Source organism: Passer montanus, unplaced genomic scaffold (genome assembly GCF_014805655.1).
Source record: "Passer montanus isolate IOZ18808 unplaced genomic scaffold, ASM1480565v1 scaffold71, whole genome shotgun sequence".
In the NCBI taxonomy this organism is placed as follows: domain Eukaryota; kingdom Metazoa; phylum Chordata; class Aves; order Passeriformes; family Passeridae; genus Passer; species Passer montanus.
The window spans coordinates 2,684,836-2,703,579 of NW_024372259.1; the positions used below are offsets into that span (position 1 = coordinate 2,684,836).

Genomic DNA, 18,744 nt, shown 5'->3' on the forward strand with positions numbered 1-18,744 from the left:
GTGGATACAGAGTGGCCAACCCTTGGAGCAGAGCAGGATCTGACAGTCTGCAGGGCAGGCTGGAGCTCAGTATCAGCTCAGACAACTGCAGTCTTCCTTCTGTCCTCCAGCATTTCCTCTGGCGTGTGCCTCCTGCTGTCCCTCCCAGCTGGGACACAGGAGCTCTCCCTTTTCTTCCTTTGCACCATCTTCTCTACAAACTCCTGAATGACTGTGCTGAAAGCACCAGGACCACAGGCCCCAAAGACAGATCAACACCTCTTTGACAAGTATTACAAGGACAACTGTTGCAAACATCATCCATGCTTCTCTCCCTCTCCTTTGAAGGAAAAACACAGCTGAGTGTGAATTCCTCATGGCAAAGTTCTGCATGATCTGGTATCCTCCAACAGGAGACAAGTTGCTGGCTGAACAGCAGTTTGGCTGTGCAGTGTTCAGAGCTCCTGGTCCAGCACAGTTTTATTGTCACAGTGCTTAGCTGACATGATTTAATGAGGATCATGATTTAATTCCTGCCAGGGAAGCTGAATATCTCTTCCAGATGGGAGGAGGAACACTTTACAAAGGACATGTAAAAATTGAGAGTTGGGAAAAACCAGAACCCATCCTCCCTCCAATATGACACCCTAAAGCAAACAGTCTCAATATCCTACGCTAAAATTATATTATTTGCTATTGGTTTTTTTATATCCTTTCCGTTACCTCCCAAAGATGAATTCCTATCAGGAAGATCCCTTATCTACTTGCCACTCCATCTGGAAACTGCCACAGCACAGTGGAGTGGGACTGTCCCTCACCCTGCCACAAGAGCTGATATTTTCTGAACTGAATCTCAGCCTCTAGAAGCTGTAACCACCTCTGGTTGATCAGATCAGCTTACATCACTGGCATCAAGTCAGTTTTTCTTTGCCTCTTTTTCTTCAAGAGGCCAGGAGACCTGAATGTGATATGGTTCTAGTTCTTCTGGAGTGACATAGTCTGGAGCATTGCCCATCAGGTCTCGTCCCCTGAAGGATTTTGGAAAGGCAATGACGTCCCGGATACTTGGAGCGTCAACAATGAGAGAGATCAGCCTGTCAAGTCCTACAAGCAGAAAACAAATCGGTGAAACACTTGAGTTATGGCTCTGTATTACCTCCCCTGAGTCAGAAAAATCAGAAAGATTGAGGAGGTAATATCACTGAGCTTGAAGAAAAAGAGTGAAGCGAGTAAGGGAGGAAAAAAATTAATCTCAGCTGGTAGCAGAGAGACAGATTTGCCTCGAGAGCAGAAATGTCTACCAAAATAAAGCTTTTCAATATTGCAGGAAGTTCTGTGGCACAGGAAGGGCTGCAGGACACAGACAGCAAACACAGCATAACAAAACTTGGGCAGCTGAATGGCAGAACACTGGCAGGGCTCTGCTTTGGAGCTCACAGCTCTGCATCAACCAGTTTGGAAGGATTAAACTACTAAGAAGAATTCAAAAGGAACAAAAGCCTCTGGGTGACTGGATGGAGGAAAGTCAAACTGCAAGACCACAGGTTAAAATACCTTTGGTTTTGTAGGCTTTTTCATTTTGGTGAGTGTAGGGAGGGTGTTGTTGGTTGGTTGGGTTTTACCCCTCTTTCTTTAAACCATGAACTTGCATTGTTCTAGTGAAAAAACCAAACCCTGACATTTTCTGAATCAACGAGCAAAACAGGTGAGGAGGGAAGGAAGGGAGATGGCAGCAGAGGGGAGGGGTGTGAAACACAAAGTGCCATTGTTGTCCCATGCCTCCAGGCAGGCAGCACAGGGATCCTGCTCTGGCTGCACTGGAATGGGAACAAAGCTGGCCCAACCTCACTGAATACAGGGTTTGCAGATCAGCAGGTAAGGACCGTCCTTAGAGCCACCAATGTCCTTGCTTTATACCTAAACCCCACTCTGCCTCTGGGGAGAAACACCACAACTTTCTGCTCTTGGTGACCAGAAGTCTGTTTCTTTCCACAAAGCTGCTGCAGAGATGGAAGCAGCAGGGCTTTTCCTATCAACCATGAGCCTTGTTCCCGGGATCTGGTATGCAAAAAAAACCCAAAAAACCCCACACCAAAACAAAACCCAAACAAACAAAAATCTCCAAACAAACAAACAAAAAAATCCCAAAAGGACCTGCATCTGTAGAACTACAAATCACTCACCTAAAGCAATTCCTCCATGAGGTGGAGCTCCAAATTCTAAAGCCTCAATTAAATGGGAAAGCACCTCAGAGTCCTCCTGCAAAATCACATTAAGAGGTGTCACTGGACAAGCAATGCTCTTCCTATCAGCAACACAAGATGAAGGTACAATGAAATCATCCATTGCTTGGGGCTAGGAGTTATGTCTTTATGTGAGAAGATGAGTGTTTCTTTCAGAATATGCAATTAATATTTCAATTAATCAGTGCTTTTAAATCTCCAAGAGAGCGTTAGAGGCATCTGTAGGTGTTACCTTCAGCACTTTCTCCAGCACAAAACGCTGCTGCTCTGCACTGTGAATTCTGATGGAGCCACCTCCAACCTCATTGCCATTGAGCACAAGGTCGTAGTGCTGGCTACGGACCTGCAGAGAGACAGGGACAGGCACCAGGTGAGGCTGGCCCACAGCTGCACCCACAAACAACCTGCACAGAGGTGCCAAAGGCACTGGGAATGAAGCCATGGAACTCTGTAAAACTGCTCCCCCAGGGGTGCATTGCAATTCAGGTACCAGTCCTGCTGGAGGCATGGGGGCCTCTGATGTGGGAGGAGAACAAATCCTTTTGAAAGGTTTATCAAACCTGAAGCAAATGAGACAGGTCAGAATCTAACATTTGTGTTTGCTGTCAGTTCCTTTTGTTGGGGCACACGTGAATACCTGCTATTTGCAGTCATCAGGAAGCCATCTCTTCCAGACATGTACAAGATCATAGAATCACACAATGGTTTGGGTTGGGAGGGACCTCAAAACTCCTCTAGTTCCATCCCTCTGCCATGGGCATGGACACCTTCCACTATCCAAGGGTGCCCCAAGCCCTGTCCAGCCTGGCCTTGAACACTGCCAGGGATGGGTCAGCCACAGCTGCTCTTGGCAATCTGTGCCTTACAGGGAAGATTTCTGTCCTAATACCAATCTAAGTCTACCCTCTTTCAGTTTAAAGCCATTTCCCCCTGCCCTATCACTGCTTGCTCCTGCAAAATATCCCTCTCCAGCTCTCCTGTAGCACTGGAAAGGACTCTAATGTTGCTCCTGAACCTTCCCTTCTCCAGGATGTACAACCTCAGCTTCTCCAGCCCTTCCTCATAGCAGAAGTGCTCCAACCCTTTGATCATCTTAGCAGCCTCCTCTGGACTCATTCAAACATATCTACATCTCCTCGTGCAGTCAGTGCCATGAAACAACATCTCTTTTTACACTAAACCCAGCTGCTGCTTGCCTGGTTTTCCCTGGGAGCAGCTGTAGAAGAGCCAGCATGGCAGGCATGAAGTTGGTTACCTTTGTGGGATCAGAATACAGGAGGCTGGCATCTGAAGGATGAGGGGCAGTGAAGGGGTGGTGAGCAGATTCCAGCTCAGTGGGATTCTCAGCCTTGGGGAGGAACAGGGGGAAATCCACCACCCAGAGGAAGTGGAAGGCTGTGGGATCACGGAGTGCCAGCCCAGCTGCCTCCAGGAGGTTGGCACCCAACAACCGCAAGGCTCCTAAGGCAGAGCACTGCAACAAGAAGGGAGAGGTGAGACAGGGTCATTGCACCACTCAAACACCCGCCAGGCAAAGTGTTCCATGAAGGAAGTACCACAGACAGCATCAGCTGGAATGCTTTGCTGCCTTAAACACTTTAGCTTTGTACCCTGAAATATATCACCTTCCTGCTGAGGCAGCAGCAGCACCAGGGTTTGACAGAGACTAAGTAAGGAGCTTGGAAGTCCCTGTTTTTCCAGCTATTTCATCTCCAGAACTTTCTTAGACTACCCTCCAGCTCCACACATGTGGATTAACTCGGAAACCACATGTAAGATCCACACTTTGCAGACAGAGAAATGAAGGCACAGAAGAGAATACAACAACATGTTGGCTATTGAGCAAAGGATGACACCTTATAATAAAACAATGCTTTGTTTTATTGTTTTATTTCTCTGTATTCTTGCCAGCAACATCTGATGGCAAGAACAGAGAGAAGGATAGAAACAGAATCTTTCATCATTGCTGCTAATAAGTCATGCACTTATGGGAGACACAATTACCTAGTTGACCTCATTTTGCAATCTGTTTGAAGTCTCAAAAATGAAGTTAAAAGAAAAGAAGGCACTGATTTATTGCAGGGTTTTTTATATTTCAGCCTTCATTTCAGTTACAAATCCTGCCCAGAATTTGACTGGGGGCCATAAAAGTAATAGGCACATTTCATGCTTTATCTGCTGTTGCTATAGCTGCCGTTCCAGAGAAACAGAAATTAGATGATGACCTATTTTAATAATAAGAAGAATCAGACTAAGGTCAGATAACATCAAAACCATCATCAGCAACATTCAACTCACAGAGCCACCCAAGAAATGCCTCCTACCACTTGCTTGTGTTCTCCAGCTGCCAGCAGCACCACATCACCCTCCTGCATGTTCAGTGCTTGGATGAGCTCCGACTGCTCCTTCTCACCCAGGAACTTGGTAAGCAAAGACTTCAAGCTTCCATCAGGTCTGCGGATAATTTCCAGGATTTCCTGGAGGAAGGTAAGGGTATGTTCAGTGCAGTGCTGCCCTCTCTTGACTGGAAGCATTACATGCTCAGGCTCTGACTCTCAGCTACTAAAAACTGCCCTCCTACCTCCCTCTGCCTGTATCACTCTTTGTCACTCACCCTTCCCAAAGCCTCTGAGGAGTTTTTGTCTCACCTGGTTAAACTGGGATTTTGCAGACTCCTTCAGTGACTCCAAGTCTTTATTTGTAAGATACCTCTGGGGAAAGAGCAAGAGAAGACACAGCAAAGATCAGTCTGGAAAACCTGACTAGGTATTAAATTCACTGACTAAGCTGGTTCCAAACTTCTCAATTCTTTTGCTCCTAGTTCAAGCTCTTATGAAGGCTGTGGAACAGGACAGGGTCCTCAGCACTGGGCTGGGTGTCTGCTCTGAGGGCTCCTTTCAGGAAGAGACCCCTCCAGATCCACATTTTTTCCTCCCTCTCACAGATAAATAGGTCTGGTCAGCAGGGTTAGATCACTGCCTCCAGCCTGCAGAAACAAGGTTACACCACCACACTGTGGATGGGGAATGCAGAGCTCAAACTGGAGGAAGAACAGAGAAAAAACAGCTGAGCTGACTCTGGCATGCAAAGCCATGCAGTAAATGAGGACCTGCATCAGGTCTCAAAATCTTGATATTTTTTTTTCAGCTACTCCAGTGTTTAGGGTGGTTCTAGATGCCATTTTTGTGCTGCTCAAACAAACACCTCTGTGCCCTCTTGTGGGAAGCCACTAACTTGCACTTTGTGCCAAAATGAAAGGAATCCCAAGGGAAACCATGGCCATGAAGCCCTGCTCCCCCCAGATAAAACTCAATACTTAAAGGAGTTGTTTTTTCCATACTGTCCAAGCTACAGAGATGCCTACAACCAGAAATAAATCTGTTTCCTTGCCAAAATGCAGGGCTGTGTCAAATGTCTTCCACATCTACTGTCAGCCTTGATTTTGGTCTATGATATTCTCATTACAAGACATTAATTGTACCCAAAAATGTAGCTAAAGCAAACAGGAGGAGGACTTGCAAGCACCTGACCCTTCTCTGGCTATCCCAGAGCTGTGCCACGCCCAGCCCCTAAACCAGGACAAATCTCCCGTCACAAGGCACAACTTATTACTGACATGCACATCAGAAAGGTGATAGAAAGCAAGATGAAACCCCAAGAGGGTTCCCTATCCTCGTGGGATCTTGCAGCTCTATTGTTTTCCTTCTCTTCCTAAGGATAAAATACTCCTCCTGTTGCCTTATCATTCTAACACACTCAGCCCCACCTAACCAATCCCAAGCTCCCTTAAGAGCACCAGTAATAGCAAGGAACATTTCCATACCAACAAAGGAATTCAAATTAGCATTTTATTTATTCCACATAAACCATAAACAGGATGTAAGAGCATCACTTACCACTCCCTGAGGGATACAAATGGCTCTGATGGAGCCATGTGGGTAACTGAGGGCATTCTGCACAAAGTGAATGTTTGATCCTCGTAAAACATCACTGATATCCACGATCTGACAAAGGAGAGAGCACAGGAAAAAGCACAGCTGGTAGGAATACAAAGCAAAAATTCCTGCACTTCTATCTTAACACCTTCCACACTATTCCCTTTTAGAAGCTTTTGCTCCTAAAACAGTCAAGATGCACTGCTCCCTAGCACTACATCACCTTTAAAATAAAGTTTTATTAGAACATCTATTTTTCACAGTCAACTGATTAAATCCTCTCTTCTTCAGCAGACTGCACAAAGCAACAACAATGGGACAGGCACCTTGGGTAAATTACAGCACTAAAAACTCCAGCCAACCATGATCCAAAGGTTATTAAAACACTGACTGAAAGGAAAAGCTGTAAGCTTCCAAGGGGCAAACCCTCACCTTCATCCCAAAGCGAGTGTCTGGTTTATCAGTCCCATACTCAGCCAGTGCCTCCTCATATGTCATGGAAGGGAAAGGAGTCACAATGGAGCCTCTTTCCTCAGGCCAGGAATGTTGCAGGAGGCCCTCTATGAGCCTCTGGATCCCAGCTTGATCTACAAATGACATCTCTATATCTATCTTGAAACAGAGAAGAGGGGGGGAATTCCACATTAGCTACAGGTTGTGCTTTCACAGTGCTGCTTGTGAGTACAAAGCCAGCAAAACAAGAAACAATACACAAAATGACATCACAGCATGACTGCATCAGGGCAGGAACGTGCTTAGGATCACCCTCCAGGCTGATGACTCAGGCAACAACCTCCTCAGAGAGTGAATGAGGTAAGGATGACAAGGACACAGATGCAGCCTTGAATGAACCAGGCTAACTCAGCCTGGGATTTCAAGGCTGAGGAATGGGATGTCTGACCTAGCAGGACAGGAGGAGATTGTATCATCACAGTAAAATCACTGCTGCAACGTAATTCCCACATCTGCACCTGGGGCACTGCAGCCAGCCAAGGACAGGAACCACGCACTCATCCCACCCCAACTTCCAAGGGCTGTGTCTGTGAAACACACACCAAAGCAGCACCAGACTAGCACAGACTAAGGCTCCAGAAGGGAAAACAGCTCTGGGCCACTTGGGTTGAGGAGCAAAGGAGCAGAGGCTGGTTACCTGGGTGAATTCTGGCTGCCTGTCAGGCCGTGAACCCTCGTCCCGGTAGCAGCGAGCGACCTGGAAGTACCTGCAGGGACACTGTGACTTAGAGAATGATTGATAGTATCCTGAAGTCAACTGTGGCTACAGAATTGATCATACAAAAGATAAAGAAAAAAGAAGGAAATCAGAGAGAGAGGGCTCTGTTCCCATAGCAGATGATCTTTGTTCCCATCCCTTCAAAAGAATGGAATTTTGAGTGGAAGCAACTCATCTGTATCCATCTGCAGCCATATGTTCCAGAGGCACACGGAGACTGCCAGGTGAGCTGTCCCCCAAGGGCAGCACACAACTCTTTACTCCACCTTCCACTCCACTCCAGGACTCTCCTAACAGCCATGCAAAACTCTCAGACAAACCTGGCCTCCAGTTCACCATGTGAATAATTGTCTGTCTCCCTGTCCATCCATTTGATATGGAGAAGTAAGCTCAATTAAAAGCCTTGCACTTGGGCAACCTGACATGCTTTTCCTTGTCTCAGTCATGCTCAGCTGCCCAGCCTCACCTCAATTAGTTCTGTAGGTTACTCCTGGAGCAGCTTTCATCACACATTAAATTTTCTGCCCTTCAGGCAGGCTCTGCTTCAGATCAGGTTTGCATTTAACACAGCAGTAAAGATTTCAGCTTTCCAGAAGGATACACTTCATCTGACTATAAAGTCCCAAGTATTTAAGGATCTGTCTTCAAGGCACAAATTCTTGGCAGTGAATTTTTTTAGGGAAGTTTCTAAACTTCACAGATAAAGCAATCAAACCCTGGAGAGGACAAGCAGAGAGCAGGAGTCCAAGGAACTCTTACCTATCCATGCCTCCAACCATGAGGAGCTGCTTGAACTGCTGAGGACTCTGTGGCAGAGAGTAGAACTTGCCTGCTTCCCTCGAGGGCACAAGGAATTCTTTGGCTCCCTGGCATGAGAAAGAGAATTTACACAGTTCAGCAAGTAAGTGGTCCCGATTCCTGACAGAGCAAACACTGGAACTGCAAGAGGAAAGGACCTGTTTCTCCCATTATGAAATCCCACAATTGAGGAAATGGCTGTTTGTACATTACACTTCATATTTGTTAACCAACTTGGTCCAAAATATCTGAAAGGAGAATTCTCTACCTTCTTCTCTGAGAGACTAATGCATAATAGACCATCCAAGACTGGGGTTTAAATGCAAGAACTCCAGGGTAACTGCATCAACAATTCCTCAGCTACAGCTCTCTTCTCTCTGACTATTTTTGAAGTGAAAGAAAGGAATACGAGATTAGAAATTAAATTTACTTGAGTATGACCTCTACAATAACCTACTGGTTAAGAGATAAATGCTGAAAAGACAGTGCTTTAAAGTTTTTTGGGTTTATAATCCCAGGGTAGACTTGCATTCAACATGTGCTCTACAAGGCAGAAGCTTATCTTGTTTAAAGTTTCAAAATTAAGACATGAGTTATCACCTCTCCCCTTTCTCTCCCTCTACTTTTAAAAGGATCTGTGGATGATACAAGAAATTCCACAAGTGTTATTTAGCAAGGGAAAAGCAGCAAAAGCTGAGTGGCAATTGGAAATGATTCAGCCCTGACTGTGCAGCTGTAGGAGGCCAAAAGCATCACATACATACCCCTGGGGTTCTTTTAAACAGAGTTGGAGTTTCTACATCCACGAAGCCTGGGGAACAAACACAGAATATGCTGAGAGGAGGAAAAACTAACACGACAGAGTAGGCTAGAGTAGGGTTAGTCAGCAAAATGGGTCATGTAGTACACCATGGAGCCCCTCCAAAACCAACACACTTTACTACTTCCAATAATTATTCCTGTAATGACAGATCTAAAGGCTCTGAGCTACTCTGATGTCCTGCCAGAACTGTGGATGACAGAGGACTCCAAACAGGCTGAAAATGTGTTAATTCTCTATCTATTCTGAACCAGGCAATGGTTTTCCAAAAAGCAATTCCTGATTTTAAGAGAAGCAAAAGCCCTAAACAAAATCCATCCCTCTGACATGCCTCAACTGGGTGACCAAATGAGGACTACGACCTGCAAAGGGTCTTTTCTCATTGGAAACAGCTAATTTGAAACAGGTTGCTCAGAGCTTCACTCAACCTGGCCTTGAACCCTTCCAGGGATGGGGCAGCCATAACTTCTGCGGGCAGCTTCTTCAGGCCTGACAACATCCCACTGAAGACCCCACCACAAGCAGACACGTCCTTATTAAACACGACCAGTTTGGAGCAGCAGGTCGGTTAGGAATCCCTGGCAGCACAAGGAAAAAGCAGCAGGGAGGGCTGGCAGGTTTGCTGCTCCCAGCAGCTCCCTCACCGTGGAGGTTGCAGAGGTACTCGCGCATCCTCATCACCACGCGGGAGCGCAGCCGCAGCGCCGCCTGCAGCCGCGAGCTGCGCAGGTCCAGGTACCGGTACTGCATCCGCAGCGCCTCCGACTTCTGGGGGGAGACAGGGGCAGGGTTAAGGGACAAAACTCGAACTGCATGTCCACTCAAGGTGCTCCTAGAGCCACAGGGAAAGACGAGAAGCACATTGTGTTTGGTTGCCACAACGTGCCTGTTACGCACAACCTACACAAATATGGCTTTGCTGGGAACAAAGAACCAAACTGCCCACAAAAGCTGTGGCTGCCCCATCCCTGGAAGTGTTCAAGGCCAGGCTGGATGAAGCTCTGAGAAACCTGGTGGCATCCCTACCATGGCAGGGAGTTTGGAAAAGGATGATCTTTAAGGTTCCTTCCAACCCAAACCATTCTGTGATTCCATGAGTTAAATAAAACAGCCTCATTTCACACTCAAAAAACCCAGCTTAGCCCCATTTCTTTCACTCTTTCCTTTACCATAATTTCTTTCTGAAATCTGGAATCATTCAAGCTAACTGGAAATAAATCATCCCAGCAAACAAACAGCACCCCTGTTTTAAATACCATCATTCCTCTGAAGTGAAGCAGGGAGAATCAGACTCAGCCCTCAGATGTTTTGCCACCACCCTGGGCAAATTCCCAATTTAGCAAAAAGCCACCAATTTGATAAGAGAAACACAGACACCTTGATAAAATCCTTGATTTCAAAAGGCAGCTTCTTGCAGGAGTTTAGGATCTCTGCAGTCTCTGCCTTCACTTCAATATCCCCTGTTGGCATTTTCTGGAACAAAAAGGCAAGAAAATTAAACTCAAAGCAGTTGGACAAAGGTATTTCACAGATGGTCTAAGGAAAAAAAAGAAGCAATGTGATTACACTCCCTGCCTTCTAACACAATCTATAAATCAGAGAGCTTCTCCTAAGGACAGATTTCTTCCATGTTTTCCTTCTCTTCAGAGAAACACAAGTCACCTCACCAAAGATAGCAGCTTCCTTCCCAGTAGCATACTGGTCTCTAAACACATTAGCCCCAGCAAAACCACACAGTGTGGGTTTCAGTGAGCACGAGCAGCAGCAGCCCTTAACATGAGTCAAAAAAGGCAAATGATGAGGAACTTCTCAGAACTTCCAGTTCTAAACACCAGTTCTCAGAACTGGTCTTCTTTTGACTCCATCCCGAGGGAGGGCAGGCAGCTCCCCTCACATGGCACTGAGGCACAGCAAAGCTCACTCATCCTGCAGGACTCCCACTATTTACCAGGGGAAAGGACACACAACCTTCCCACAAAACAAGAAATCAATAAAAGAAAGAAAGGCATTGCTTGAAGCCTGGATTTTAAGTGGACATCTACAAGATGGAGCAAAAAGGAGTTATGATCATAAATACAGTACTGTTTTTAGGCCTGCCAGTTGTATGTACAATCCTGAAAGATCAGTCTACAGCTGATTACAATGACAGCTGAGGAATGCAGAACATTAAAAAATTATTCAACCTCTGTTTCCTATACAGGGAGACCAGCAGAATCAATAAACAGGTGGAACTCGACATGACAATATCTATTTTCAAGCAAAAGGAATTCCCCCCACACTCTGAAAGCATGGAAAACCCAGCATCATCCTTGCAAAGGGCTGGGATCCACTTTAATTTGTGGGTGCCTGCAATGTGCTCTGAGATTCTCCTGTTATCTGACACAGTGTGAGGTGAAATCAGTGCTATCTGAGGATGGGCTGTCACACAACCAGAACCTGACAATGCTCTCACACAAAGCCCACCACAATCCCACCATCCAGAGGTGTTTCCTTCAAGGAATAACAACTTGGGGAGTCCCCCCCAGCCCATCCTCACCGGATTCTCCTGCCCCAGGGGCCGGGGGGACACTGTCCCAGTGACTCTGACCACAGACTCCAGCGGGGCGCTGGACAGCAGCTCCTTCACGTGGGAATGTGCCTGCAGGGAGAGGACAGAGCCTCAGAGGAACCAAAGAACAGCACCAAGGCACTGTGGCCAAGCACCTCAATCCAAAATCACTCTTTTAAGGCAGGGGAAAAGGCACTGATGCTTCTGCTGCAGTGTCAGGTCAGGGCTCTCACAACACTTGTGAGTCAGAGCACTCAGTTTGACAAAGTGGCTGCTGAAGCCAGGCTGCCAAAGGAAAATAAAAACACAGACTCGTGTTTTGGTAGCACTTACCTCATCCTGAGGAATGACGACCTGGGTCAGGCCCTGGAAATCCCTCAAAACCAGAAACAGGCCTTGTCTGATCCATGAAAAGCACAAAAGGAAGAACATTTTTTTCACAGATTTAGTAGTTTATACTTTTTAAAGCATATGGCAACTGGCTACACTTTCAGAACCCTGCAACTCACCCCGAAGCACTTCCAAGTACTGAATTATGGACACTTTTCCCACACCTGAACCCAACCTGCACAAATCATTTCACATTGTGACCAGCCTCACACAACATACAAATAACCAGGAGAGGCAGGATTTTAACTTGAGCTTTCATGCACAGACAAGGGATTCTGGGCACGTGAATTTTCCTGCTGGGAAACAGAATTCAGCTAAAAACAACTAAATGAGCAATAAAACTAAAGTTCACGTGGAATAAAAACAACAACAAAATCCAATCACAAGAAGGGGAACACTGGTCCTATAAAAAGTTCCACATGAACAATCCACACTGCCAGCCCCAGAACCATAAATCTTGATTTCTTCAAGCTGCAGCAGGGACAGCTGCCATTGTGCTTTATCCATCAAAAAACTCCCCAATGGGACAGGCTCTGGTGTCTTCAAAAACAAGATCACCACAACCACATTGCAATAATCCTAACTCCTCTTCCTGAGCCCCTATCCACAACTGCTCAAAGATGAGACACTCAGGACCTCCTAAAATCAAAAAACCCATGCAGACCATCACAGGAGAGCAATGCTGGATGAAACACAGCTTAGACTGGATGTGGCAAATAATCACCTCCATTTTCACCATGGTTTGCACTTACCTTTGATATTGAACCCATCCATACAGAGTCACCTTCTGTCCCACGTGAGCAGCACGCAGCTCTCCACACGTGTTGGTCCGAGTGACAAAACTGTTGAAGTCTTAAATTTAAAAAAAAAATAAAATATATATATATATATAATCTCTCATAGATTTTGCAGATGAGGCAGAATAAATAATAGTTCTCCCTCCCAATGAAATTTTAATATATATGGAGAAGTTACTTCTTATACAGATCCGCACTAAAATACTATGTCATAAACATTAAATTAAGCTAGTATAAATGTATTTTAAACAGGGATTATTTGTTTCTCAGTTTATAAAGATACTTGAGCACAGCCTTGCTGCGAACTGTTTCCCTGCAAATTTCAGGAGCAAGAGAAGCAAAAGTCACAGATCAGTCCTGAGGGATGCTGACAATTCCACATTTAAATCTACAATCACAGAACAGTTTGGGTTTCTAGGACCTTAAAGCTCAGCTCATGCCACCTCTGCCATGAGCAGGGACACTTTCCACTATCCCAGGTTGTTCAGTGCCCCATCCAGCCTGGCTTTGGATATTTCCAGGGATGTGGCAGCCACAGCTCCTCTCAGCAGGACCAAGACCTCCCTACTCTCACAGGGAAGAATTTCTTCCAATATCCAGTGCAATCCTGCCCTCCTCCAAGTCAAAGTCATTCCCCCTTGTCCTGCCAGTGCAGTTCCTGGTGGTGACACAGCAGAACAGGGCTTAACAAAGCAAGAATTCCCCACACACGGAGGACACCCACCATGCAGGTGTAAATTGAACAGACCACCCTCACAGGATTTTTTCCTATATCCAACCCAATCCTGCCCTCCTTCAAGTCAAAGCCATTCCCCTTTGTCCTGCCAGTGACACAGCAGAACAGGGCTTAACAAACCAAGAATTCCACACACATAGAGGACACCCACCATGCAGGTGTAAATTGAACAGGTCCTGCCTGAAACAACTGGAAGAAGGCCTTAAGCATGGTTACAGAAAGGTGTGATTGTGCCTGCAATCACAGCCTAAGCACACCACTACAGAATGTGCAAGAGGCTCAGCTTGCAAGGAGAAGCCCGAAGGATACCATTACCTGGACACAAACAAATAATTCTTCATGACAGCCTTTAGAATTAAAACAGATGTAGACAAGACACTTCATAAAGTGATACAGGGAAAATAACTTGTGATATTAATCGACTGTGTGGACTCCCCTGACCTGTACCCGGGAGAGAAGGAGCCCAGATCTCGAGGGTGTGGGAGCACCGCTCCTCCTCACCTGGGGCCGCAGGTGCGGCGGCAGCGGCCGCGCGGTGCAGCGCCCGCACCAGCAGCCGGGACAGCGCCATCCCGCAGCCGCCCCTCAGCCAGACACACGGGAGGAGCACCACAGACCTGCGCGAGGGGAAAAACAAGAGCTCCGGAGGGGAAAAGGCAAAAAAGGAACCCGCGGCCGCCTCCTTCCCTCAGCGCCGCCCGCCCCAAAAATGGCGGAGGGGCGCGCCCGCCGCGCGGGGGCCGACGGGAAGAAGTTCGAACGGCGCGGGCGGGCCGCGGCGGCCATGGCGGAGGAGGCGCCGGAGGACGCGGCGGTGCGGACCCTGCCCAGCCTCAGGCGGCTCTCCCGGGCTCTGCCCTTCGGCCGCAGCCACGGCCGCCTCGGCGTCAGCCCCGGCGGGCGCCTCATTGTGCCGGCGCTGTGCTCTCAGGTACGGGGAGGCGCGGGCGGCGCCGCCTCCGTGTCCCCTCCGCGTCCCCTCAGCCGCGCTGCAAAAACAAACTTCAAACCAAACTTTAACCCCGTTCCTTTTCTTTTGTTTGCCCCTAGGAAAAGGCGGACCCGCAGAAAACGGCGTTCCTGCTGCGTAAAGCCTGGACGCTGTACAGCGTGACCCCCCTGTTCGGCTTCCGCCGCGGCCGCCTCAGGGACTACGCGCGGCAGCTCGGCGCCTTCATCGCCGCCGAGAAGCACAAGGGGCTGGCCGTGCAGGTGGGCGTCGAGCTGGACATCAAGGCGGCCCTGTCCAGCCTTGCCGAGCTCCGGGGCAGCGAGCTGGACCAGGCTGCGCTCCTGGTGCAGGTGGGAGCTGGTTTATGCTGTGATGGAAAGCTCTGTCTTGAAAGAAAAGCCCGAAGTTAAACCTTAGCTGTGTGGAATACCTAGTGGGGCATCCACTGTGATTTAATGAAACTGAATTCTGTCTATGTTTAACTGGAACTGAACGTTTATAGTCCTAAGTTGTGCCAGGGGAGGTTTAGGTTGGACATTAGGAAGAATTTCTTTACAGAAGGGATGATTAGGCATTGGAATTGGCTGCCCTGGGAGATGGTGGAGTCACCGTCCCTGCAGGTGTTTAAGTTAAGACTGGATGTGACACAGTCAAAACCTTGGTCTAATGACAAGGTTGTGTTTGGTCACAGGCTGGACTTGATGACCTCAGAGGTCTTTTTCAGCTCAACTGAGATTCTGTGATCTCCCCTAAGCAATGCATACAGTAAAGAGCAAGTTTGAGTTCAGCATCAGGGTATGGCTATACAGAGCAATCTCTGATGTTTTAGTTCAGTAGTCAGTTTACTGCCAGGACATGGATGGGTTATTTTTCTTCCTGGATAAAGCATAATCCCACTTCCTGGCCAGAGCTTAATTAATATTTCTGAAATGCTTTGCCTCGAGTGAAATGTGCTACTGAAGTGTCAGGTTCATTGTGTCAATGGCTGTAGGATGTACCATGGGAGTTAAGCAGCATAAACTCAGATGTCAGGACTGTTCCTAAGGAATTTAAAAGTGCTTTTTCTGCTGTTTTCAATAGAATTGCATTGAACTTTTAGGGATGTCGTGGACAGACTGAATAATTGTATGTGTTTGACACAAGTTAAAAAAAAGCCACTTTTAAAAAAAGTTTTAAAACTTTAAATCAATATATGACAAAAAAAAAAGAAAAAGCCACACTTGCTTTGCAGCATTGCAATGCTTCTTCTCCCCATGGCAGCTCTTTTCGAGGTCACGAGCCTCCTCCAAGAACTCTGAGGACAAACCAGTGTGGATGGGCTGGTTCTGCTCCGTGTTCGGAGACGACTTTTCCGAGAACGTGCCGGAGCACTTCACCTGCCTGCCCCTGTTCCTGAGCCACGGGGCCGAGAGCTACACCTCCTTGGTTGGCAGCTGGTTCCAGAAGACTTTCGACTGCTGCTTCCGCCGCCTGGCCATCAGCCCGCTGAACCTCAGCTGGATGGTGGCCATGTGGGCTGGCTGCAAGCTGGACAGAGCCGCCTCCGCCGTGGAACTGCTCTTCTCCGTGCCCCGCCTGTTGCAGCCCCTGGATATCTCCTACGCCATCCACCCAGAGGATGCCAAAGCTCTGTGGGACACGGTGCAAAAAACGCCAGGGGAGATCACCCAAGAGGAGGTGGATGTCTTCATGGACTGCCTTTATGCCCACTTCCACAGGCACTTCAAGATCCACTTGTCAGCTGCCAAGCTGGTGAAGGTTTCCACAGCGATTGCCTCGGCACACTGTGATGGGATTGTAAAGGTGAGGCCTTTAGTAGCAGGTTGTCCTAATGCTGGCCAAATAAAAATAGCTGTACCTGAAGGTCTTGTGTGCCTTTTGCATGATTTCCTACAAGGAATTGTTAAACCCTCAGCTTTTACTAGTCATATTTGGCTTTAGAGGTGGGGCAGCTGCCACTACAGTATTTTATTACTGTGTTGCAGCAGAAGCTACTTGCCTGGGGCAGAAATAGGTGTATTAGCTGTGGTATGAACAGGAAAGTTTCTTAGGCCATAGAAAACCTCATTTTGGACTTAAAAACATCCCAAACTTCAAAAACATTCCTAGCTTTCCAGTATTGTAGTTATTAAGACACAGGCAGAAGACTCCTTCACATGTAAACCTTTTCATAAAGGTGCTGATCTTTCTACCTTCCATATCCTTCAAACCACAGAACATGAATCCTTCAAGCAATACAATATTTACTTCTGAGTTAAAGAACAGTTTCTGTAAATGCAGTTGTTTAAATGCTCCCTCTGATGAGGAGCACATTGCTTGTTTTTTAATAGCTTAAAACTGTCTGAAACAACTTTTTCTGTTGCAGGTAAGTGCACAAAGGAATCTCAGGCTTTCTGAAGGGTGCTCCTGTGGAATGTGTGCTGTGTAAATTCAGTTATGGCTTTTCATAATGGGACAGAATTCAAGTCATATGCAGTATGGGAAAAGTAAAGCAACATCAGAGCAGCTGATTAAACACACAGAACACTTGGTAGTTTCCTTCCAACCAGGGTGGAAATCTGGCAACTGCAATTGTTGCTTTGACAGGATTTTTTCTCTTTCTTGCAGATTCTACACAGCCAGTACCTGCCTGGAGTGCTGATGCTACTGACTGAACTCGCAATCGCTCAGATACAGTGAGAGCCATTTCAGTAGCTCCTCATACTAAAAAGGCTTTGTTTGGACAGTCTGTGCTGAGAAACCACCAGGAAACTTACTCCTGCAGCATCTTCTCCCCTCTCATTCTGGCTGTCCAAAGTCAGACTGCAGCTCCAGCACTTGGCTGTGTCATTCCATGCACGGCGAAGTCAAGCGGACATTTGGCCCTGAAGAAGGGCTGCAGTGCAAACTTGTGACAGCATCCTGAGCAGCTTTGTTTTCTCAGACTCACTCATTTCATTTATGTATCAGCTCAGAGACAAGCAGTGCAAGTTCTTGATGCAACTTACTGCCAGGTATTTCTGTTGTTCCAAAGTTGGTTTTCACTGGACAGCCTAAGCTACGCAGACCTTAGCCTTGGCTAAACCGTGACTAATCTTGGGCTAGCCTAAATGCAAAGTTCAGCACACCTGAGAAAAGGTGCATGCTCTACAATCCAGGCAGAAAAATACAGGCTTCTGACTCCCTTTTTAACTCATTAAGGGCACTTGGTAATGGTGATGATGTTCATTTATGTCCCAGTTGGGCATGAGATGGGACATGAGGCACTTGTCAGCCCATTGGTCCTCCCAGACACATTGATTGATAGGAAAGTGATGTGTAGATAAGCTTCATAGTTACTAGGCTTTGTCCTGATATTTGTAATCTTGGATTTGTAATCCTGTAGGCCAGAGAGCTCTCAGGGTTGGAGCTGTGCTAGAATTTGATATTGGATCCCTTCCTTCTGGAGCAGGTAAAAGTTCTGAGGGACATTTAAGGAGCAGAAAGTAGCACCTGCTGAGACATTTTTGTAATACAGTACTAAATAAAGAAAATATTTTCCATCTTTTGTCTTAAGGAAAGACCACCACTGTCTAAATATATCCTTGCATGGAACTTATTTCCAATTACAGCTTAGCTGACCAAACCACTCCTTGTTACTTATTAAATGCTTCTGTGAGCAGCAAAATTCCAAGTCTAGTTTCTTGCTTCCCACTTGTGCAGCACCTCTGGGAGCTGATTTGTGTTATGACCTTCTCCCAAACAGGGGTACAAGTTTCCTTTCTTTTCCCAGTATAAAACTGCCTGACACATGACATAACTGCAAGCTGTTTCCAGATTCTTTACTACTTGAAGATGGATTGGTTTTGCATGTCATGGTTGAAATCTGTGGCAATTCTTACCCTGGTAAAAGCAGCTAAGTGATCTTCTGAAGGTCTTGGCAGCTACTTAAAACTATCATTTCTGATGCTTTAGTTTCCTTTTTTGAAATATCTCAGACAAAGTTTGCTATCTGGAGTCAGAAGAGCACTGGACAAAGGAGTGCAAGGTCTGGAAATAACTGGTACCTGTACTTGGTTTCAAAATAGGACTGTTACACCCAGGGCTAAGTTTTAAATCTGATGCTCAGCTCTTTCCAACCAATTTGCATAAATAATCTCTAAAAACCTCAATTCTTATAGCCTCTTTTAACCTCTTCCTTGTGTTGTCCTCACTGTTAAATGCAGTTAAGTGAGCAGAGATAAGATTTAGCCAGATAGCACAAATCCTTCCTGCCAGAAAAAGCTGGTTCTGAGTGATGTGAAGAGTAACAAGAAACAGCAGTTTTAAGCCTCTTTTACTGGGATTTATCTGGGGA

General features: G+C 46.6%; 2 protein-coding genes across 2 annotated transcripts; one reads left to right on the forward strand and one right to left on the reverse strand.

Annotated features, from left to right (window-relative positions):
- Positions 1-200: 200 nt before the first annotated feature.
- DARS2 (aspartyl-tRNA synthetase 2, mitochondrial) lies at positions 201-14,111 on the reverse strand. The gene is made up of 17 exons (XM_039730234.1): positions 13,979-14,111; positions 12,697-12,796; positions 11,888-11,954; positions 11,543-11,644; positions 10,384-10,479; positions 9,651-9,774; positions 8,951-8,997; positions 8,148-8,254; positions 7,308-7,377; positions 6,590-6,769; positions 6,119-6,226; positions 4,871-4,933; positions 4,547-4,699; positions 3,478-3,696; positions 2,455-2,565; positions 2,163-2,238; positions 201-1,083 (listed from the first exon to the last, which is right to left on the reverse strand). Exons 1-17 carry the CDS (start codon positions 14,046-14,048, stop codon positions 896-898), a joined length of 1,881 nt encoding a protein of 626 aa, XP_039586168.1. The 5' UTR covers positions 14,049-14,111; the 3' UTR covers positions 201-895.
- A 57-nt stretch (positions 14,112-14,168) lies between these two features.
- Positions 14,169-18,683, forward strand: CENPL (centromere protein L). The gene is made up of 4 exons (XM_039730235.1): positions 14,169-14,408; positions 14,528-14,779; positions 15,690-16,232; positions 17,037-18,683. The coding sequence occupies exons 1-4, from the start codon at positions 14,187-14,189 to the stop codon at positions 17,106-17,108; spliced, it is 1,089 nt and encodes a 362-aa protein (XP_039586169.1). The 5' UTR covers positions 14,169-14,186; the 3' UTR covers positions 17,109-18,683.
- Positions 18,684-18,744: the final 61 nt, after the last annotated feature.